Raw genomic sequence first — 19059 nt, forward strand, 5'->3', positions numbered from 1 at the left:
TCGATTTTTTCTATATTTTTGGAAAACTCATTTTAATTATAAAGTTTAAATAATTTCAATATTCAATTTTTTTTATTTTTATCTTAAAATTTAGTTTCATGTATTAGTTTATAGTTGATTATTTAAAAAATATCGTTATCTAATAGCATTGTGACCGTAGATTGTAGTAAACATATTCATTGTTATATTTTCTTTCAACAAAATTATTATAAATATTTATCCAATTTTAAGATTGGATAACTTTAAAACTAAGTATAAGAACTATTGAAATATTTATGGAATACAATTAAACAATCTTTAAAGTGAATATAGTTCAAAGATAATTGGCGGATTTTCTATTGACGAAGGTTTAAATCTTTCTAATCCTTTGTTGTATAAGCATAACTAGGCTAGTTTGTTTTTTTTAATATAACAAAGGGTGGATGTTTGAATTACATATGTTAACCCGTTTATTATAACTCGTTGAGTTGTGTTCGGTGCTCATTTAAATATATATAGATTAACTAGTTAGGCTCAAGTCATTTGTACTATGCAATCAAAATTATAAATGAACATGAGAAGGGAACTAGCTACACACCTCTTATTAGAAGTGAGCATGATAGACCAAAAAATTGAATCGACTGAATAAAAGTTGGTCGGTCGAAGATAAAGAGAGGTTTTATAAGTGTCAATTTGAGAAAAATCCAAACAGACGACTTAAAAAATTTCAAAGGTTTAAATGACTGAAATTGACCAATCGATTAATGGTCGATTTGTACTCTTCGTGACCGAGATCGATTTGAACATTCAATAATCTGACCATAGTCGACTCCGTGTCAATTTGGTCGAAAAATTGACTCCGACTGATCAATGTTCGATCCTACCTTCTATTTTATTCAATGAAATTCTCTAGATCGAGCTAAGGATTTTTTTTTTTTTTTTTTTTGTAAAAAATTATTGGATTGGTTTGAATGGAACAATCATATCTCATTTATTTTTAAGAAAACAAACTACATAGATTTTTTAGTTGGAAAACATTAATAAATGACTAATTTCCAAAAAAGAAAACAAATAGATGTTGTCTCATTTGAAGAAAATTGTTTGGGACCTCTTAATAAAAGCCAAATAATATTCCATATGCATATATATACATATCAAATTAAGACATTTAACCATAGATAAAAATTTGTCCTAAAAAGAGAGATTCAAATACTACAAAAGTTTCAAATAGGTTAAGTATATATAATATATTCCACTTCTTATTATTGACCTAAAAAATTATATAATATGTTTTTCACATTTTAATGTTCTTAATTTTAATCTTTAAACAAAATCTACTCTAATTAAGTCGTTTTATTATAAAAAATTTAACATTAAGATAATACGGTAACGATGTATTGTTATATTAACTTATTATTATGACATGTGGACATACGTGTCGTTTAAACATATCAGGTGAAAAATAAATAAAATTTACAATTGTATTATGAAAGCATATGCAATTAATTCTTTAATACCAAAAGTTTAATGGAGCACAACTCAACTGAGATATAGTATTTGTTAGCAACGAAGAGATTTGTTGTTCAATTAACGAAATCCATCTTGACATTGCATCAATATTTTGTTAATTAATTTTAGGTATTGTAAAAATGAGAATATAATTGAAAAATATTTATATCATGGATGAAATTGAAACCTTGAAAAGATTAGGACCAAAATGAAATAGAAACTAAATAGTAGGACTAAAATATTTAATTTGACTCGATAATAATAACAATAATTAGTTTCTCTCTCAAATTATTGTACTTTGGAATAAATTAGTTCAATATGGAATTTCATTTTTAAATTGTTTTATTTGAAATAATTATTTTTCCTAAGATAATATAATATTAAGAGATTCCCACACCCTTAGCTTCTTTCTCTCTTTCTTCCCCAACACAAATATTAGTCATTTTCAACCTACTCCTAAACCTCTTTTTTCTTTTCAATCTAAATAGGGTGAAATTTAATTGTCTTTTTTTTTTAGCTTAGTACAAAATTCTCGAGAATTCTTGAATATTTGTTGTCAAATATAGTTTTGAAAATTTGTAATAAAAATAAGAATATTAATATTTAGAAAAAATGAGTAGTGATAGATCGAAAAACCAAGTCGAGTAATTAACCAAAATTGATCCAACCGAAGATAATGACGAAATAGTAATAATGATAAATGGTGTCTATTAGATATGTTGATTAATAAAATCCAAAAAACATATAGTAATAAATAAATAATATAGAGAGTCATATTAAATGAAATGGTCAAATAAAAATAAATTTGATATGCACATCAATTTATGATATATTAAGCTATCCATTTTAATAAAAAAAGAAAATTGCTAATAAGCAAAAGCTTGGAAACAACTACATTTATCATATCAAATTATCTTCTACAACCAATAATAAGATTGAAAATATTTATAAAAAGAAAAATAATTATTGTGATCGAAATTAAATTGAAAATGTTCGCAACAAACTAAAATTTCCCCATATGATGTATGAAATTAAATGGTTTAAGGGTGGCCTTAAATTTATTTTTAGAGAATATTTTAACTTATCTTTTTTTCCTAATACTTCGGTAAACATTTTGGAAATGAAAACGTCGAATTTTATGATATATATATATATATAGTAGCGATAATGAGAGTCGAGAGCCCAACAAATGCTCACATTAAAGTTATTTTGGAAAATTTTCGTTAATGATAATGCAAGTAATTAAAAGATAGATTCTATCTTGGGACGCAAAAAGTTGGGTCAAGCGAACAATTATGTTTTTATACCTAAATTATTAGAAACTCCAAACCTACCATTCAAGTAGAAACCATATAACTTCAACAAATTAATTATTACCAACGTGAGCCTAATTCAATCAATGTAAAATATTTATTTCAACCAAAATTCGAGAAATTCAAATCCTCCCTTACCACAACATCGTTGAATGAAAAAAAAAACTTCATTATCTTGCAAAAAGAAAACATATCGAACATGTTCTACATAAAATTACAAACAAAACGTACGTAAAAAATGGTGGATGAACCTAGGAAAAGATTATAGTAAGATTTTGGTAGGTATAGATATGGTATAAATAATTGAAGAACAAAGAATGGAAGTATATAGGCAATAATAATAATAGTGTTGGTGGCCAAAACATACCTTTGGATGGATAGTGGGGTTCCATTAATTGATGTTTGATCCAAAGTTTGAATAATGTGAGGTAGTGGTGGGTGTGATATTAATCTACAATTCATTTGTCCATAATTGTCAAAGGCATGGGACTGCCTCTATTTTGTTCGGGAATTTTATGTTTTTAAATTTCTATAGGAACCTTATAGAGTAGAGGATCGAACCTTTGACTTTCGGAGATAAAAAGTCAATAGGTCTATAACTTCATAAACCTACCAAAAAAAGATGAAAATTTTGGATCATATTATACATAAAATTCAATTTTAAATTAATAAATAGTTCTGAGTCCTGTTAGATCGAAAATATTTAAAAGTTCAGTGTTTTCTTAACAAATTAACTTCAAAGTTTACAGATTAAACTATTATGATATATTACCTTTATGTTCTCCACTTTCATATTTTCAATGAATAATTTACTATTTATATGATAATAACAATGACTTTTTCATATCTTTTAAAATAAAAAGTCAAAATATACACGAAAACATTTCCAACATTATTAGGGGGAAAACTAAGGAACAAATAGGTAGAAATAATTCAAAAAGGTAATAAAAATATCCCAAGAAAAATGAAGAAAAAAATTCTTTTCTTTTTAGTGATGAAGAATTTTTTTAATATTGAGTTGTGAAGAAAATAATAAAAGAGAAGGAATATAAGCTAAGAATTAGAAGAATTGGCAATAAATTTTGAGGCAATCAATGATGAATTAAAAGGAAAATTTTGGAATTGATAATATGAAATAAAAGTATTACTTGAGTCCAAAGTTAAGCAAACCATGGCATTTATTAGAGAGATGCTCTAATGGTTTGGTCTTTTATATAATTTCTCACTTCACAAGTAATGCTTTCCTTCTTCCATTATTTATTATAGATTTAAAAAATTAATGAAATTTCGGATTTTATCGATATCTATAAATATAATTATATTATTGGTTAAAGTATAAAAAGTATAATATATTTTATTATATTATTGATATACAGTTTGATTGAGTTTTCAATTCCATTCAAATAAAATAAATAAAATTTTTATGAATTAGATTAGTCGATAAATTCACCTAAAATAATTAAAATATATTTATTTATTTATATGTAGGATGTTAAATATAGAAAATTGATCAAAATATTTATAAAATATAATAAAAAAGAAAAAATTGTAGACATATCTTGTAAATATTTAAACAATTTTGTCATTCATAATAATTTATCTAATTTCTTGATTTTTATAAATTTTGAATTTGCTTATTTAATTTTTTCTTTCGGTGTCTTTGACTTAACTTGTTTTTCCATGAATACAATTTTAGAAAAATAACTTGCTATATCTCAAAATTTCACTAGCATCAATCTTTTTTTAAAAATCCGTCGATTTAAGAGTGTGTTGAACATATATTTTTTTAATGGTTTATAATATTTTTTCAACAACAAAATTTATAAAATTTTAAAACTGTTACCATTTATCTTAATACAAACACAATTCACCCATGTGTAAACATGATGGATCGATAAATCGAGCCAACTGACTAGATCAAAATCGATCGATTTTGAAAAATTTAAAATCGAGAATTTTTAAAAAGTATTTCTAAGTGTTAAATTGACCTGACCCAACAAAAACCGACCGACTCTTACTCATCGATGGCAATGTCGGTTTGAACACTTACTCAACCAACTATGGTTGGTTCGAGGTCGGTTTTGTCAAAAAACTATTTCCACTTTTCTTTAACATAAACACAATTCCACCATCATCTTATGTTTTCTTTTATATATATATATATATATATATATATATATATATATATATATATATATATATATATATATGTTGAAATATGAACCGAAGACCTTTTGATCCCAAATAGATACCGATTTTATTGCAGGTAAATATACATAGGAATATATGTATTTTACTTTTATTTTTTTGCTTAATTCAAAAAATCTCAGTGGAAGGAAAAAAAAAACAAAGGAATACACAATTTTATCCAACAAGTAATTTCACCTTATGAACAATCAATCCTAAAGAAAATACCCACAATAAATGGAGAGTGAGTTTACCACTGATTTGGGAATGCTTCTCTATAGTTTGCATCTTCATTCAAAGTAAGCTCCCTCTTAGTTAAAGCGCTGGATTTTGCACCCAACAGCCTCCTTGATAACCGATCTTTCGTCGACACTTTCTTACGCAGCATAGATGCAAGTGTTTTCTTCTTGTTCCTACCCGATCCGGTCCCTTCACCACCTGTTTCCATATTTTCACCAAGAGCAGAAGATATTGATGTCGATGCCAATGCAGCGTCGCGCAAAACACCTGCATTGTGCTCTCTAATTTTTGCAAGTTTGGCACGTTTCAGTGCTTTCTTGTCATGTTCTCTCTTCTCTGCTGCCTCTTTATCTCGCAAACGTACATTTTTTACAGCCTGCCTCGCTAGCTGTTCAACCGATCCAATATTCAGATCAGGAGTTGTGTCATCTAATGTAGAGCTCACGTTCAATGGCTGTCCTTCATCATCACGGGGCACAATAGGCCCATGAAATGGACACACTTTTAGATCTCTTCTTGGACAAAGTCCTCCTTTCCTTAAAGGAGCACGACAAGGTTGAATTTCGGGTTGGTCTTCCTTGTACAATGAAGCGCGGACATTCAGTTCCGCAATTTTCTCAGCAGGAATAGTTGCATCGTAGTCTACTCGACCCCAGTGGCTTTGAAGCTCTAATCCTCGCTGGTTAGCTAGAATATCTGTCCTCGAATCCCAAGTATTTAAGAAAGAGCCCCACTCAATAACTGGAGCATCAGCTAAGAGCTTATTCCTTAGGGAGGAGGCTGAATTACTACAACAAACTTCACCATTTTTCACCACATTATCAACATGTGCCCCACCACTAGTTTTAGAGTTATCTGCATTTTTAATCACATTAGATGTCAACTCCACAACAAGATCTTCATTTTTCTTTTCGGATGTAAAGGAACCTCCATTCTTCGTTGGTCCCACGGGACCTTCTTCCCAGAAATCTTCGTCTTTGTCATCATGGTTTGCATTTTCTGTAAAGTTACAACCCAATTCTTCACATTTCCTCTTCACTGCACGTAGACTATTTTGGAGATCGATGAACTCCCTTAAGGCTGAATCCCTAAATCTCACGTCCGTTGAATCAACCCTAACAAGAACAGAGATCCACTCTTGGATAGAAACCATATGTTTTGACATGAGCTTGTAAAGCTCCCTTAATGCATCAAAAATCACTTTATTCTCGTGATTCTCATGAACCATTTCTCCTTTCAGTGCATCAAGACGGATCTGTCTCAGCTCGACAGATCGAAACTCTTCTGTGGTGTCATCATCCAAAGGAATCATGTCTCTGGCATCCTCTTTAGAATGAACAATATCCAAGCACTCCTTGATCTCGTCTAAAGTTGACTGAATTTCTTCCTTGATAGAAGAAAAATTCCCTTTCAACATTTCAAACTTGCCAAGCAGTATCTCTTTTGATCTTCTTTCTCTTTCCATCCTCTCTTGTTGGCGTCGCATTGCATTTGCTTGTATATTTGGAAACTGGAGTCGAAGAGTGTTCTTCAGATAGTCATAGCCTAATCTAAGCTTTCTGTGGTAAATACCAAAAGAATCATTCCACTTCTCCAAAAACTCGATTGCCTTTGAACGCAATGTAGATGCAACAGCTGCTGGTTCGGGAAGTAACATATTTCTTCTGAATCCAACACTTAACGTCAACAGTTGATCTAATTTCTCAACAACAAGAGATCTGAAAAGCTTTGATCTCATGAAAAGTTCATCAATTACCAGAAGCGTGAGATAGCGGACCTGCCAAATAGAAAAAAGATCAAAGGTCATATATTTCCACCATTGCCATCAGACTACTCTTTGTTGCTATTCTCTTCACAATGAATTGCAACAGCTCAAAAAGATGAAACAATGACATACAGTAACAAAGAGGACATTTGGTTCATTCTGAGTTCTTTAATTTGTTCCGTACTATTGTAAAAACTAAAACGAAGACATATCATGATAAATAACACTTAAACCCTCAAATAAGACAAACTAAAGCCGTGATAACACTTATGTTCCTTCAAAGTTCAACTACCTTCCCAGGAAAAGAGAGACAAAAAATTAAGCAAAAGGTATTGCTCTCTACTACATAATAAATAAATGTGTGTAAAAACCTCTCATACTTATGATCTCCTAAACAAAATACACATTACTAAACTTCTCATCAGGACCTTATCTTGATGAACAAGTCAATCCTAGAACTGAGATTTACCATAAACAAAGGCACCATTTGATAACCATTTGACTTTTTTTATTTTTTATTTTGAAAATTAAGCTTATTAACACAATTTTCATTAATAAGTTTATTTAATTTCGTTATTCACTTTCTACCAACAAGTTTCAAAACAAAAACAAAAAATAAAGTGTTTAGAAACCTTTTGTTTTGGAATTTGATTGATAATACAAAGGTTTCTTTGAGAAAGGTGAAAACTACAGTAAAGAAATTGAGAGTAAACAAGATTAAATTTCTATCTCAGAGAACTAAAATCAAAATCGTCATAGGCCTCAAATGAGAGAAACCTTCTAGTTTCCACTATGAAGAAGTACCTAATAACTAGTATATATTTTGATGAAAACATATATCTCACAGTCACAGTCCACAAACAATTTTACAAGATAAGAAGTTACAGAAGAACGGCAGTGGAGCAGTACAAAACGTACAAGTTGGGTGGCAAGAACATCAAAACTTAATTGTGAACTATATTACTAGCAATTTTGCCCAAGCATAATCATTCCAAGCCAAAGACAAAGATGCATTGAAAAGGCTCGTCAATCCAAGCACTTCCATCAAACAACGATTGCAGCAACTAAGCCCATTGCCTAGAGAAAAAACCACTTAGAGAAGAAGATTTACGATGACCCACGGCATCCTAATAAACGCCAATGCTCTTACAATATTTCTTTTTGTATTCCATCTATCAGTAGTCCTTAACTAAGATCAAGGCACCATTTAAGCTAAACTTCAATCCAATTCCAAGGCAGATAACTTAACAAACGGAAAAGCCAAAACGAACGAATACAAACTTAAGGTAAAATCACAAATAATGAACGCATATACCATAAAAAACAAGTCTGCATCAAAGAATTAAAACTCATGAACATAAAACCTAAACTGAAATTCAAAAGAAAAAGAGATTAGACAAGAAACCTGAGAATGATCAAACTTCATAAGGTCCATAAGAGTTTGGGCAGCGACTCGGAGCTCTGAATCAGAATTCCGCACAACCGATTTAATAGCCTTGAGAAGCCGAGGATGAACTTCCGAATCCGTAGAATTCGTAGCCTTCTCTATCAAAACCCTAACCTTCGATTCCTCTACTCGCTCTTCCTCCATGGTGACTAGTCAAAACAAAGACATCATCCTAATTCTCCAACAGCAGCAATATATATATATACATACCACTCTCGGGTCGGGTATAGCACAAGCGGAACGGCGGCACCGGGCACGGTGCGATGGAAATCCAAGGGCGAGGAAAGATTTGAGAATTATCCGGCGTGGTTGAATGGGATAAGAATTGAGAAAAAGAAAATCATGTAGCATTGAGATCTGAAGCGGCAATCTTAATATGAACAACTTTGGTTTTCAATTCCATGATCCATTTTGTTGAGAGATCTTCTTCTAATCGAAAGGGTTCACCCATGGATGAGGATTTGGAGGGGGAAGAAAAGGAGAATTTTCGAGGGAAAGGAAAGATAGGGAAGGAGAAAGGGTTTTTACTTTTATTTCTTCTTTTTGCCTTTCCAAATTTGGTTTTGGTTTGGTAAAATTGTTAGCAAATTTTCGCCCTTTCCGTTCATTATTGTGCCGTTCGTTATCCCTACTCTTAACCCACTTGTTGATTTTCTAATTAAATTTCTAGATGGTTCTCAATTTCCATATGCCACGTTCACTCGTTTACTATAGCTGCCACATAAAAGGATGGAAAACATAGGAACATAAATTTTCTCCTACCTGACAAAAATAAATCAGCCGACCTCTATTTTTTAACGTCGAAATCGATTTAACATTTTACTAAGTCGACTATGGGCAATCCGAGGTTGATTTTGTCAAAAAATCGACTCCGACTAATCGATGATCACCTCAAAAAAATCATTGAGCCAATAATTTCTTTAAAATATATTTAAACTAAAATTTGTATATCTTAAATTGTATGCTATGAGATTTGAGATTTTTTCATTTATTTATATTCTCATGTTATTTTAAAAAAGAATTTGCTCAGGATCTTGTTTTTATTTTGTGCTTTGCGTAAAAATTGTTGGTTTATTTTTTAAATAATCATAAGTTTCATTAATTATTATATCATAAAACTTCAAAGAAAAAAAATTAGAATACTCTCTTACTATTGGTATTAAGTTGCCGCCAAGTTTATGCCTTTAGGGTTAATTTTCTTTCCTCCGCCGCCGCCCACCTCTCAGTATCTCCAAGTCTCCATCTTGATAGAAGAAGATCAAGAAGAGGCATAAGAAGAAAGAAGAAAAGGAGGACGAGGTCTCAAGCTTTTGTGGGTTTTTCATTTCTACGTTACTGTAGGTCTCAAACCCATTAAAACACAACAGTTTCTCTCCTTTTTTTTTTTTTTTTTTTGTATTGTTGAACAAAATCTCCATTCCTTCCAACATTTTGCAATTACCCTTCATTTTAGCTAATAATTTCCATTACAATGTATGATTTTATTCACTGTGCCGTGATTTGATTTCTGTGTACAAGTTTTGTTCGTTCTAAACTCATCAAGGATATGATGTTGAATTAGTAAAAGGTCTGAGAAGGAAGATTATGTTGGTAGAGACGATGTTTGAGGTTTGAGGGAACAAAGGGAATAATGGAAGAGGGCCCCTGTCCTTGTGAGAGTCATCACATTGTGACTTTCGCAACCTCTTCTAAAGAAATTTTTTGGTAACAATAACGGGTTTGAATAAAAGGCGTGGGTTGCATTCTAACATTGGATGCTTACCTAGACTTCGCCCGACATTTGGATTTCCCTCTGCCTCAAACATTTGCTTTCTACTTCCACTCTTTCTTCGTTGATCATAACCTTCACACTGATCCTTCTTCATTTCTTTTGCATTTTTTCTGTGCTTTAGATCTACAGCGAGCTTTGAATGTTGTTGTTGAGTAGCTGTTGAATTTTGTTGAGAAGGGATTAAAAAAGAATTACTTCTTTTTTAGGTTTTTAGATGTTGTGTTAATATAACAATCCAAATAAGAAGATAGGTGTGGTAAAAACATAATAGATCTTGAGCTTAAGAGTGCGTTTGGATTATGCTTGGATTATCCATGTAAAAAAATGTTTTCAATAATACATTTTCTTTTAAACACTTTCTTTAAAATGAGTTTGAAATTTAAACAGTTACATGTTTGGTTAGATATTTTTCTAAGTGTTTATATCATAATTTGTTTAAAAACCTAATTTCTCAAATTTTGGTTTTGAGTGTTTTCTTTAAATGGATTATTTTTCAATCTGATTTATGAAAAGTACATTTTTAACACCTCAAACTTTTCGAAAATTATTGTTTTTCAAATTAAAGGTAATCTGAACACACCCTAAGTTGACGGGTTTTTTGGAAATTGTTGTAAAAGAGTGATCTTTTCTTTGGAATGAAAGGAATGGTTGGATAATTTGAGTGTCAACAAGAACATTAATGACTTTTACAAGTCATCTAATTACTATTTTCAGGAATAAGACAACCTATGCTCTTTTATGTGTTGACATTTCACATTTGCATTAATATTTGTTTCTACATGTAAAGAGTTTACTTTAACCTGGGTCGGCCTAATGGTCAAAAAAGGTCATGGGTTTCATAATGGACTTAGAGGAAATAGGTTTGTTCGATCAATGATGGTGATTTAGTGTCCTGCCATTGAACTGAATTGGTTTATTGGCTACAACCCATAAGATTCAGATATTGCAAGTTTGGACTCTTTTGAGTTTTGAACACTAACCAGCAAGGTGCAGATCCCTTTTTGGTAAAATGCAGTGAGTATTACTGCTCTAGTTTTTTTTTTTCCATTGGAGTGAAGTGTTCGAATTAGATTCATACCATTGAAGCTCATTTATTGTTATGTATGGGTTGGTTTCGTAGTATTCGATTGAAGTCTATGGTTGATTTTGGTTAAGAATATCCCTTACGAGCAGTCTCTCAGTAGTCTTGACATATAAACATTGTTTTTATTGTGTAAGCTTCTAGGATTTTGACATTTATTTGAGGATTGGACTTTGGACTGAGAACTGTAGGTTTTCAATCAAGGTATTTTGATAAAGTTGTAATTTTTGAAGGAAAATGAATTTTAAACCTTGGTGTAGGAACTGCTTGCTTCTTATAAATTTTGTAAAGTTCATATTTAGAACTTTTTGTTAAAAACAATATGAGCTAATTGATCTCAGTCTCCCCCGTTTCTGCAGAGCTCTGATTTGTAATGAAGAAGCTCCCACCTATCCTGAGAAAGCTTCAAACCCCTCAACCAACATCCCCTTCTCCATTGCCCAATGCAATTTTGCCCCTTTCTCCTCAAACCCCTCCGGCCCCTCTTCTCAATTTATCCCTCTCTTCTCCGCACCATTACAATCAACTCCTCCATTTCCTCAAATCCCACCTCACATTTCCCTTCACACCTAATAGTCTCCTGCATTTTCTCAAATCCAAGCTTCATTTTCACCCCAAATTCACCCACTACGATTTCCATGTCTTCAATTGGGCTTCCACTATCGATTCCTTCCGCCATGATCACTCTACCTTTGCGTGGATGGCCAGGACCCTTGCGACCACAGATCGTTTCACTGAGCTCACGTCCCTTCTTAGGTTCTTGGCCTCCTCTCCTTGCCCTTGCTCTGATGGTATTTTCTCTTGCCCTCAAACAGAATCCGTTTTTCAACTTTCCATTAGTGCCTATTGTAGAGCTAGGAAATTTGATGAGGCTGTTTTTGCTTTCGACTCAATGAGAAAATTGATTGATGGGAGGCCTAGTGTCGTGGTCTATAATATTTTGATTAATGGGTTTGTGAAGTCTGGTAGATTTGACAAGGCCTTGGGGTTTTACGGTAGGATGATTAGTGACCGGGTTAAGCCTGATGTGTACACTTTTAACATTTTGATTAGCGGGTATTGTCGTAATTCACAGTTTGTACAGGCTTTAGAGTTGTTTAAGGAGATGAGGGAAAAGGGTTGTAGCCCAAATGTAATAAGTTTCAATACACTAATTAAAGGGTTCTTCAGGGAGAGGAAGTTTGAGGACGGGATTGCCCTGGCTTACGAGATGATTGAACTGGGATGCAAATTCTCTAGTGTCACCTGTGAAATTTTAATGGATGGGCTCTGTAGGGAAGGCAAGATTTTTGAGGCATGTGAAATTTTGATTGATTTTTCGAGGAAGCAAGTATTGCCCAAGGATTATGATTACTATGGCGTTGTTGAAATGCTTTGTGGGAAAGGGAATACAGGCAAAGCCGTAGAAGTTGTTAACGAGCTGTGGATGGAAGGAAATGTTCCCAGCTTCATTACTTCCACCACTTTGATAGATGGACTGAGGAAAGAGGGGAGAGTGCATGATGCAATGAATATAACAGAGAGAATGCTTAAAGTAGGTATGGTTCCCGACAGCGTGACTTTTAACTCCCTTCTCCAAGATCTATGCAATGTGGGAAAAACTGTGGAAGCTAATAAGTTGAGATTGTTGGCTTCAAGCAAGGGGTTCGAACCAGACAACAAAACATACTATACTTTAGTTTCTGGTTACACAATGGAAGGCAACAAGGTGGAAGGGCAAAGGCTTGTGGAGGAGATGTTGGATAAGGAGTTTATACCCGATATTGCAACATACAATAGATTAATGGATCGGTTGTTGAATACGTATAAGAAAAAATCAAAGTTGGTAACGTAATGGTGAAACAAGCGTGAAGTTGAGACGATTGCTTCTCTTGTGCTATATATGATTGCAGATTCCATGAGTCATTTGTCTAGCATGGATCATCTTAAGGGGCTTTTTGGCAGCATAATGAAATGTAATCTAAATCCCATGGATGAATGGTTTGGGCTCGGTTTATAATTCCAAAATTTCTCAAGTTTCTAGAAATCTTGATTACCTTCTGGCCTCGGAAGTAGGTGGCGGTAATATCGAAGCATCCAAGTTTATACAATTTATATGGATATCTGCTCGACTCTAGCTTGACATCTGCAAAACTTGGATAGAATGTTCCAGTGGATGGTTTAGGGCAGAAATTAAAAACACGAGCATTGCATAACTACCTGATGATTCAAGAAAGCAGAGTTCTGATTTTCGTGTATGGATATTCTCACACTGATCATCGACACTGTTTGGGCGGAGTGAATATATCAGTTGAAGCGATTTATTTGTATTATGTTATAATTGTACTTTATTTATCTCATTTAAGAATCAAATCAATAATTGTATAATTCGTACATAAGGCTTATGAGAACATTATTGAAGAGAAGACTACTCTTCATTTTATATTCAGAGAAGATTCAATATTCTTTCTTGATCCAAGAACAAGCTCGGTAGCTCTTGAATGAAAGTTTAGATATGAGATAGAGAAAACATTCGAAAAAAGTTTATATCATCGATTAAATTTCGTTGAATACTTCATCAAGTTGAATACATAGGTGAGGTTTGACTTCTGATATAAATGTCAAAAGGAAAGAAAAGTTTATTAGATTTGAACCAACTCAGCCAGCACTCCCAGAACAAATGGATGTGTCTCTGAAGTGTTGGGTTGGATGGAACTCTTTTTCCATTAATGTTAGTGGGAAATTCAAGCCAAAAAACACAATTTGGTGCCATATAAAAACATGTGAGGTCTGTTTTTCCCCAAAACCAATAACTCAAAGTTCATTATATTTATTCTGGGAGGATGTTTCGTCCTTTTTTTTTATCCATGGACTATAGAGGAAAAGTCAATATTCTCTTTCCTTTTTAGTATTAAAATTGACTATCAACTTAAGCTTTATTTTATGTTTGGATTTAAAAAGAGAAATGAGCCCCTTGTTAGGTGCAAAAGTGCATGAACAAAGTCCAATGGAAGTCTCGTATTAATTTGGAAAGTGAGAAATCTATAACATATAGATGAGAACAATTGTTCTCTATCGGTGCAAGATCTTCTGAGTGGTTTTGAAAGCAAAGTTATTAGTGTTTTATGTTCAAAGTGACGAATAAATGTCGTTCATTATCTTTATCAATTGGAATCGGAGTATTGATGGAAGTATATCTTTATCTTCAAGACGATATGTAATTCAAAACGATATGTAATTGTGCTAATCTCAAATTAGTTTACATTCAAAGTGAAAAATATTATATCATTGTGAAAAGAAGCGTAGGTATTGACATTAGTATAAAATATCTCTCTAAACTTTAATGTGAAATTATACTTAAACATTAATCTCTCATTTTCATATACTAAATTAGGAGTGTAATGGGGTGATGACCAATTAGAAATCTGGATTTGCATTTGATAAAGTATCATACACTTTCTATTTTTGTAACTTAAAATATTTTACGCTTTCCGACACTCATTTAAGCACTTTGGATTTAAAAGAATTGGTCGGCAATCATATGAACAATGAAAATTTCTCATAATGTTCAAACAAACAAAATGAAAAACTTAATTAAATAAAAGTATTCAAATTATTTGGTAAATAAGAAAACAATTAGAATCAATGGCCGCCCCATTCAGTTTGTTAATTTATTTGTTCGTACAATCATTTCTATTCATTTTTCAAAAGAGAAAATACTTTATTTTTCTCCTAAATTTGGATAAATAAGTTTATCGTACTCAAATATTATACAAATCGATATAGTACAAATTTTATATTAAATGAGTAATGCTCATTTTTGCGTTTAATTGAGGCAACTTTGTTCGTGCAATAAGATTGTCTATCGAATAAAATTATAAGAATTCTAAGCATTAAAAACTTTGGGGTAAAAAAGGGTGCCATTCAAATTGTTGTCACAAACCATTAAGGGAAACCAATTGACAAAAGTAGTTAATGCATTTCCTAAAATACATGTGATATATACAAAATAAGGAAACAAAGTTGAGTGCATTTCAAAAAATAATTTTGATAAAGAAGCACTTCATCTTACAAAAGTGTTTTCATGTTAATCAAATAAAACATATTTATTAATGCTAAATGGCAATGCTTAGTCAACTAATCTACTTGTACCTTTTCTTCTTATGATAATTAATCAAGTAGATATATAGCACTACAATTTTAAGTTGAGGGACTACATAGTTAACAGGTTGTGATTGTTATTAATTCATTATTCTGTCCTTTATTTTCCATTGAATGATAGAAAAATATTTGTTTTAAATGATGTAACTGTTAATAATATTTACCATATAGATCACTATTTGTTAGTCATATAGTATCTATCATTAATAGTTTGTAATATTTACAGATTTGTAAATAATTATATTCATTTTGTTATATTTGAAAACAATTCTCTCCATTGAACTTGTTTGGAAGAGATTCCGAGAGAGTTAAAATCACTTTTGGCATTTTAGAAAAATATTATTCAATTATTCAAAACAATATTTAATATATGAAAAACAATCCCTTTCAAAATAAATCAAAATATTTATATAATACAGTATTTTATCAATAAAATCTGAAATTTTTTGTTATATTTATATAAAAAAAAATTCGACAGTTTTATTATTTACAATAATTTTCTTCATGAAAATTGTATTAAAATAAGTAAGAAAATTGCCATAATTGGTAAAACAAATTATCAATAATAATATTTTGAAAATAGGTTATATTTTAGTTCATCTTTCTATATTTAAAAATGTCCCTAAAAAATATTAACTGATTTTAAGTGATTAAATATATATATTTAAAAACAATTTCCAACCAAAAAATAATTTTAATATTCTAAAAAATCACTCTAGATATGCATTTTAAAACCGTAAAAGAATTCCTCCAAAACAAAAGAAAAAGAAATAGGGAAACAGAGGAATTCAAAAACTACTTTCTACAATTTAACCTAAACCAAAATTTTAAATTAAAAACATTACTCAATTTATCAAACTTGCACGAAAGATAAAATAAAAAATTGAGTAAAGATTGGAAAGGTATGACATAATTATTTAATAAAAAAAATACTAAAATATTACAAGTGTGAAATTAATAAATAAATAAATAAATATGTATATATATAATGTATGGCATTGGATATTGATTATCTTTTTTTTTTTTTTTTTTGGTGGATAAATACAAAATAGTGGGACGACAAAGTGAAGCAAATTAAAATTAGATGTCTGAAATTTATTTTATAATGGCATTGGAAAATTATAATTAGAAAATTATGAACCACATAAAATAAAATAAAATAAATTTCATAACGAAGAAAATAGTTGAAAGAAAGAAAGGGGAAAAAATGAAAATGAAAAATAGTGAGTGCCGTGTTAGGAAACAGAGATATCCATATTCCTGGTCAAGGAATTCAAACATTCAATGCCAAACATGTACCAATCTCCCCTTTGTATTTTTCTTTACTTCTACAATTTTCCGTCATTTTCATTTTAAAAAAACATTTTACTTTAATTCATTTATTTTTAAATGTCGAGTCTTTAACTTTTGTGTTGGGAATGTCTGTTTAATTTAACTTTTCAAATATTTAGTTTTGAAGATAAGTTAGTAAAAAATATTTGAAATATTCGACGGTGACGAAAAATAGCTTTTGAAACATCCTTAAGTTAGCAATATTTAGGTGCAGTCTGTATTGGACCTAAGCTCATTCTACCGACCTTCGTAGATACGTGAAAATTATTTTCTTAAAAAATAAAGTGTCTTTTGAATATTATTTTAAACCGGTCTTTATAAAAATAAATAAATAAACATATTTATTCAAACAAATTAAAATTTCCGGTGCATCTTAATAAACGGTTGGTGTATGCATTTAGCATTTTTTTTTAATATTCACATACCATCTCTTTCATCTATAAAAGTTATTGCTATTGTTTAACAGATGTTTATACAACATTAATTTTGAACGACTAAATTAAATATTGATTGAAAAATTAAAACAATGACTACAAATATTTGAGATCCATCGATTACCTCACTCCACGTAGTATTTTGAACAAACTAAAACAATGATAAATGATTTGACATGTGGAAATTAGCAAGGTGTTAAAATAATCTTAAAAAGTATACCCGATCGAATGAGTTGTATTTAAAAACGATGTAAAGTTCATACAATAAATACTTTATCAATTAATAAACCATTCAGTAATATATCAAATAATCACTTTTTTTTTTTTATTGTCGTGGTTTAACCAATGCTATACAAATGGAATAGGATCCAAACATACGATGTGTCGTTCCAAATCATGAGACTTTGTGAAAGCCTCTATCCCTCTCTAAAGTCTCTACGTCCCTACCTACCTACTTTATATTTCTTACATATGGTAAAACTTCGAACTTCCAATTCCAAATCAATTACTTGTCTTCTAACTAAATTAATATATTTTTTATTTTAGTTTAAAAAACCAATTTCCTTGAATTTAAGTCTTCAATTATTTCTAACTCAACGAAATACTCTTTTGCTAATCTTTTATATATAAAAATAGTTAATTTTCAAAATATATGTAAAGTTTCGTGATTTGAAACGACACGTCGTTGGTTTAGATTCTATTCCATTTTAAGTGTACTGGTTAAATTTTAGATCGTATACATTGTTATATTATTATTATTTTGTTTCATATGTAATAATATTGTTAGCATATAAATCTAAGTTTAGAAATTAGGACGAAATTTAAAATAATTATTCAATGTAATTTTTTCTCTCTCTCTCAAATTAGTTTTGAAGGAGAGGGAAAACTTAATGTCAATAGTAGTTAGGGATATCAACGACTCTTTTGTTTGTTTATTTGTAAGACAAAGAGTCAATTAAGATGCATTCAAAATTTTATTTCAATGAATTTTAAAGTAAAAGAAAATTAAAAGTTCATATGAAAAATATCCATAAACTACAATTTTATTAGTCAAACCATCCCTTTATTTTAAATAATAATAACAATAATAACATACTTCTTCTATTTAAAACTTTTTTGGTTGGATAGTTTCATGACATTAATTCATGAAAAAAAATATCCTAATATAATTTATACTTCTTAACCTCAACTTTACGATGTTTAGATATCATTTTTTTAGTACATTTTGACCTATTGTTATTCAGTACATCTATATATCAATTGGACTACGTTCTCATTAATAATCACTGTGTCATCAACCTACACTCAGGTTGATTTTATCTTAGTATTCTTATTAATTTAAAATACTTAAATCTATTTACAAAACATATCTAATAATTAAAATTTAATAAAGTTCAAATATCAAACACCAAATATCCGCAATCTATGTTACAAGCTTCAAACAAAAACAAACACCATAGCATTCAATAAAAAATAATATCAAAAATATTATTGAAACTCGAGACTCAACCTAACTGGACAAAAATATAAAAGTTCTAAACACAAATTAAACCAGCCCCTACTGTACATGGATTCGACTTTCTCTCCATATCGTTGAATTATGACAAAATAAATTTAATTCAATCGTAATTGACATAATATCATTTACAAAATGGACGAAGAAAATTAAAAATGCGATTAGAATTTTTTTTTTTTTTTTTTTTTTTTTTTTGAGAAAATAGAGACATACTACCTTCTAGCTCCCACCAAAACATCCTCATTGTAGGTGGCCCCCACTCCCAATCCCATATCTTAATCTCTGCCTTTCAAATGGCTGCATCCATGCCTCTCTTTTCCACCCAAATAATAACATTAACATCAA

The 19059-nt window shown here is 30.5% G+C and overlaps 2 protein-coding genes across 5 annotated transcripts; one reads left to right on the forward strand and one right to left on the reverse strand.

Annotated features, from left to right (window-relative positions):
- Positions 1–5033: 5033 nt before the first annotated feature.
- On the reverse strand, positions 5034–9049 carry LOC103498940 (UV-stimulated scaffold protein A homolog). The gene is made up of 2 exons (XM_008461769.3): positions 8399–9049; positions 5034–7005 (listed from the first exon to the last, which is right to left on the reverse strand). Exons 1-2 carry the CDS (start codon positions 8582–8584, stop codon positions 5239–5241), a joined length of 1953 nt encoding a protein of 650 aa, XP_008459991.1. The 5' UTR covers positions 8585–9049; the 3' UTR covers positions 5034–5238.
- Positions 9050–9580: 531 nt separating this feature from the next.
- LOC103498941 (pentatricopeptide repeat-containing protein At2g36240) lies at positions 9581–13750 on the forward strand. Of its 4 annotated transcripts, none has more exons than XM_051092093.1 (2): positions 9581–9781; positions 11652–13750. In XM_051092093.1, the coding sequence occupies exon 2, from the start codon at positions 11666–11668 to the stop codon at positions 13124–13126; it is 1461 nt and encodes a 486-aa protein (XP_050948050.1). In that variant the 5' UTR covers positions 9581–9781; positions 11652–11665; the 3' UTR covers positions 13127–13750. The 4 variants fall into 4 exon arrangements, with proteins under 4 accessions (XP_050948050.1, XP_008459993.1, XP_008459992.1 ...); XM_008461771.3 differs by having other exon boundaries at positions 9581–9777; positions 11634–13750; XM_008461770.3 differs by having other exon boundaries at positions 9581–9777.
- Positions 13751–19059: the final 5309 nt, after the last annotated feature.

This window comes from Cucumis melo, chromosome 11 (genome assembly GCF_025177605.1).
Source record: "Cucumis melo cultivar AY chromosome 11, USDA_Cmelo_AY_1.0, whole genome shotgun sequence".
NCBI lineage: Eukaryota > Viridiplantae > Streptophyta > Magnoliopsida > Cucurbitales > Cucurbitaceae > Cucumis > Cucumis melo.

Excerpts from the sequence above, each read along its gene's own strand:
- LOC103498940 (XM_008461769.3), bottom strand. The coding sequence starts at position 8,584 with ATGGAGGAAGAGCGAGTAGAGGAATCGAAGGTTAGGGTTTTGATAGAG. Across the intron at positions 7,006-8,398 it reads TGAAGTTTGATCATTCTCAG|GTCCGCTATCTCACGCTTCT; the intron begins GTTTCTTGTCTA and ends TCTATTTGGCAG.
- LOC103498941 (XM_051092093.1), top strand. The coding sequence starts at position 11,666 with ATGAAGAAGCTCCCACCTATCCTGAGAAAGCTTCAAACCCCTCAACCA.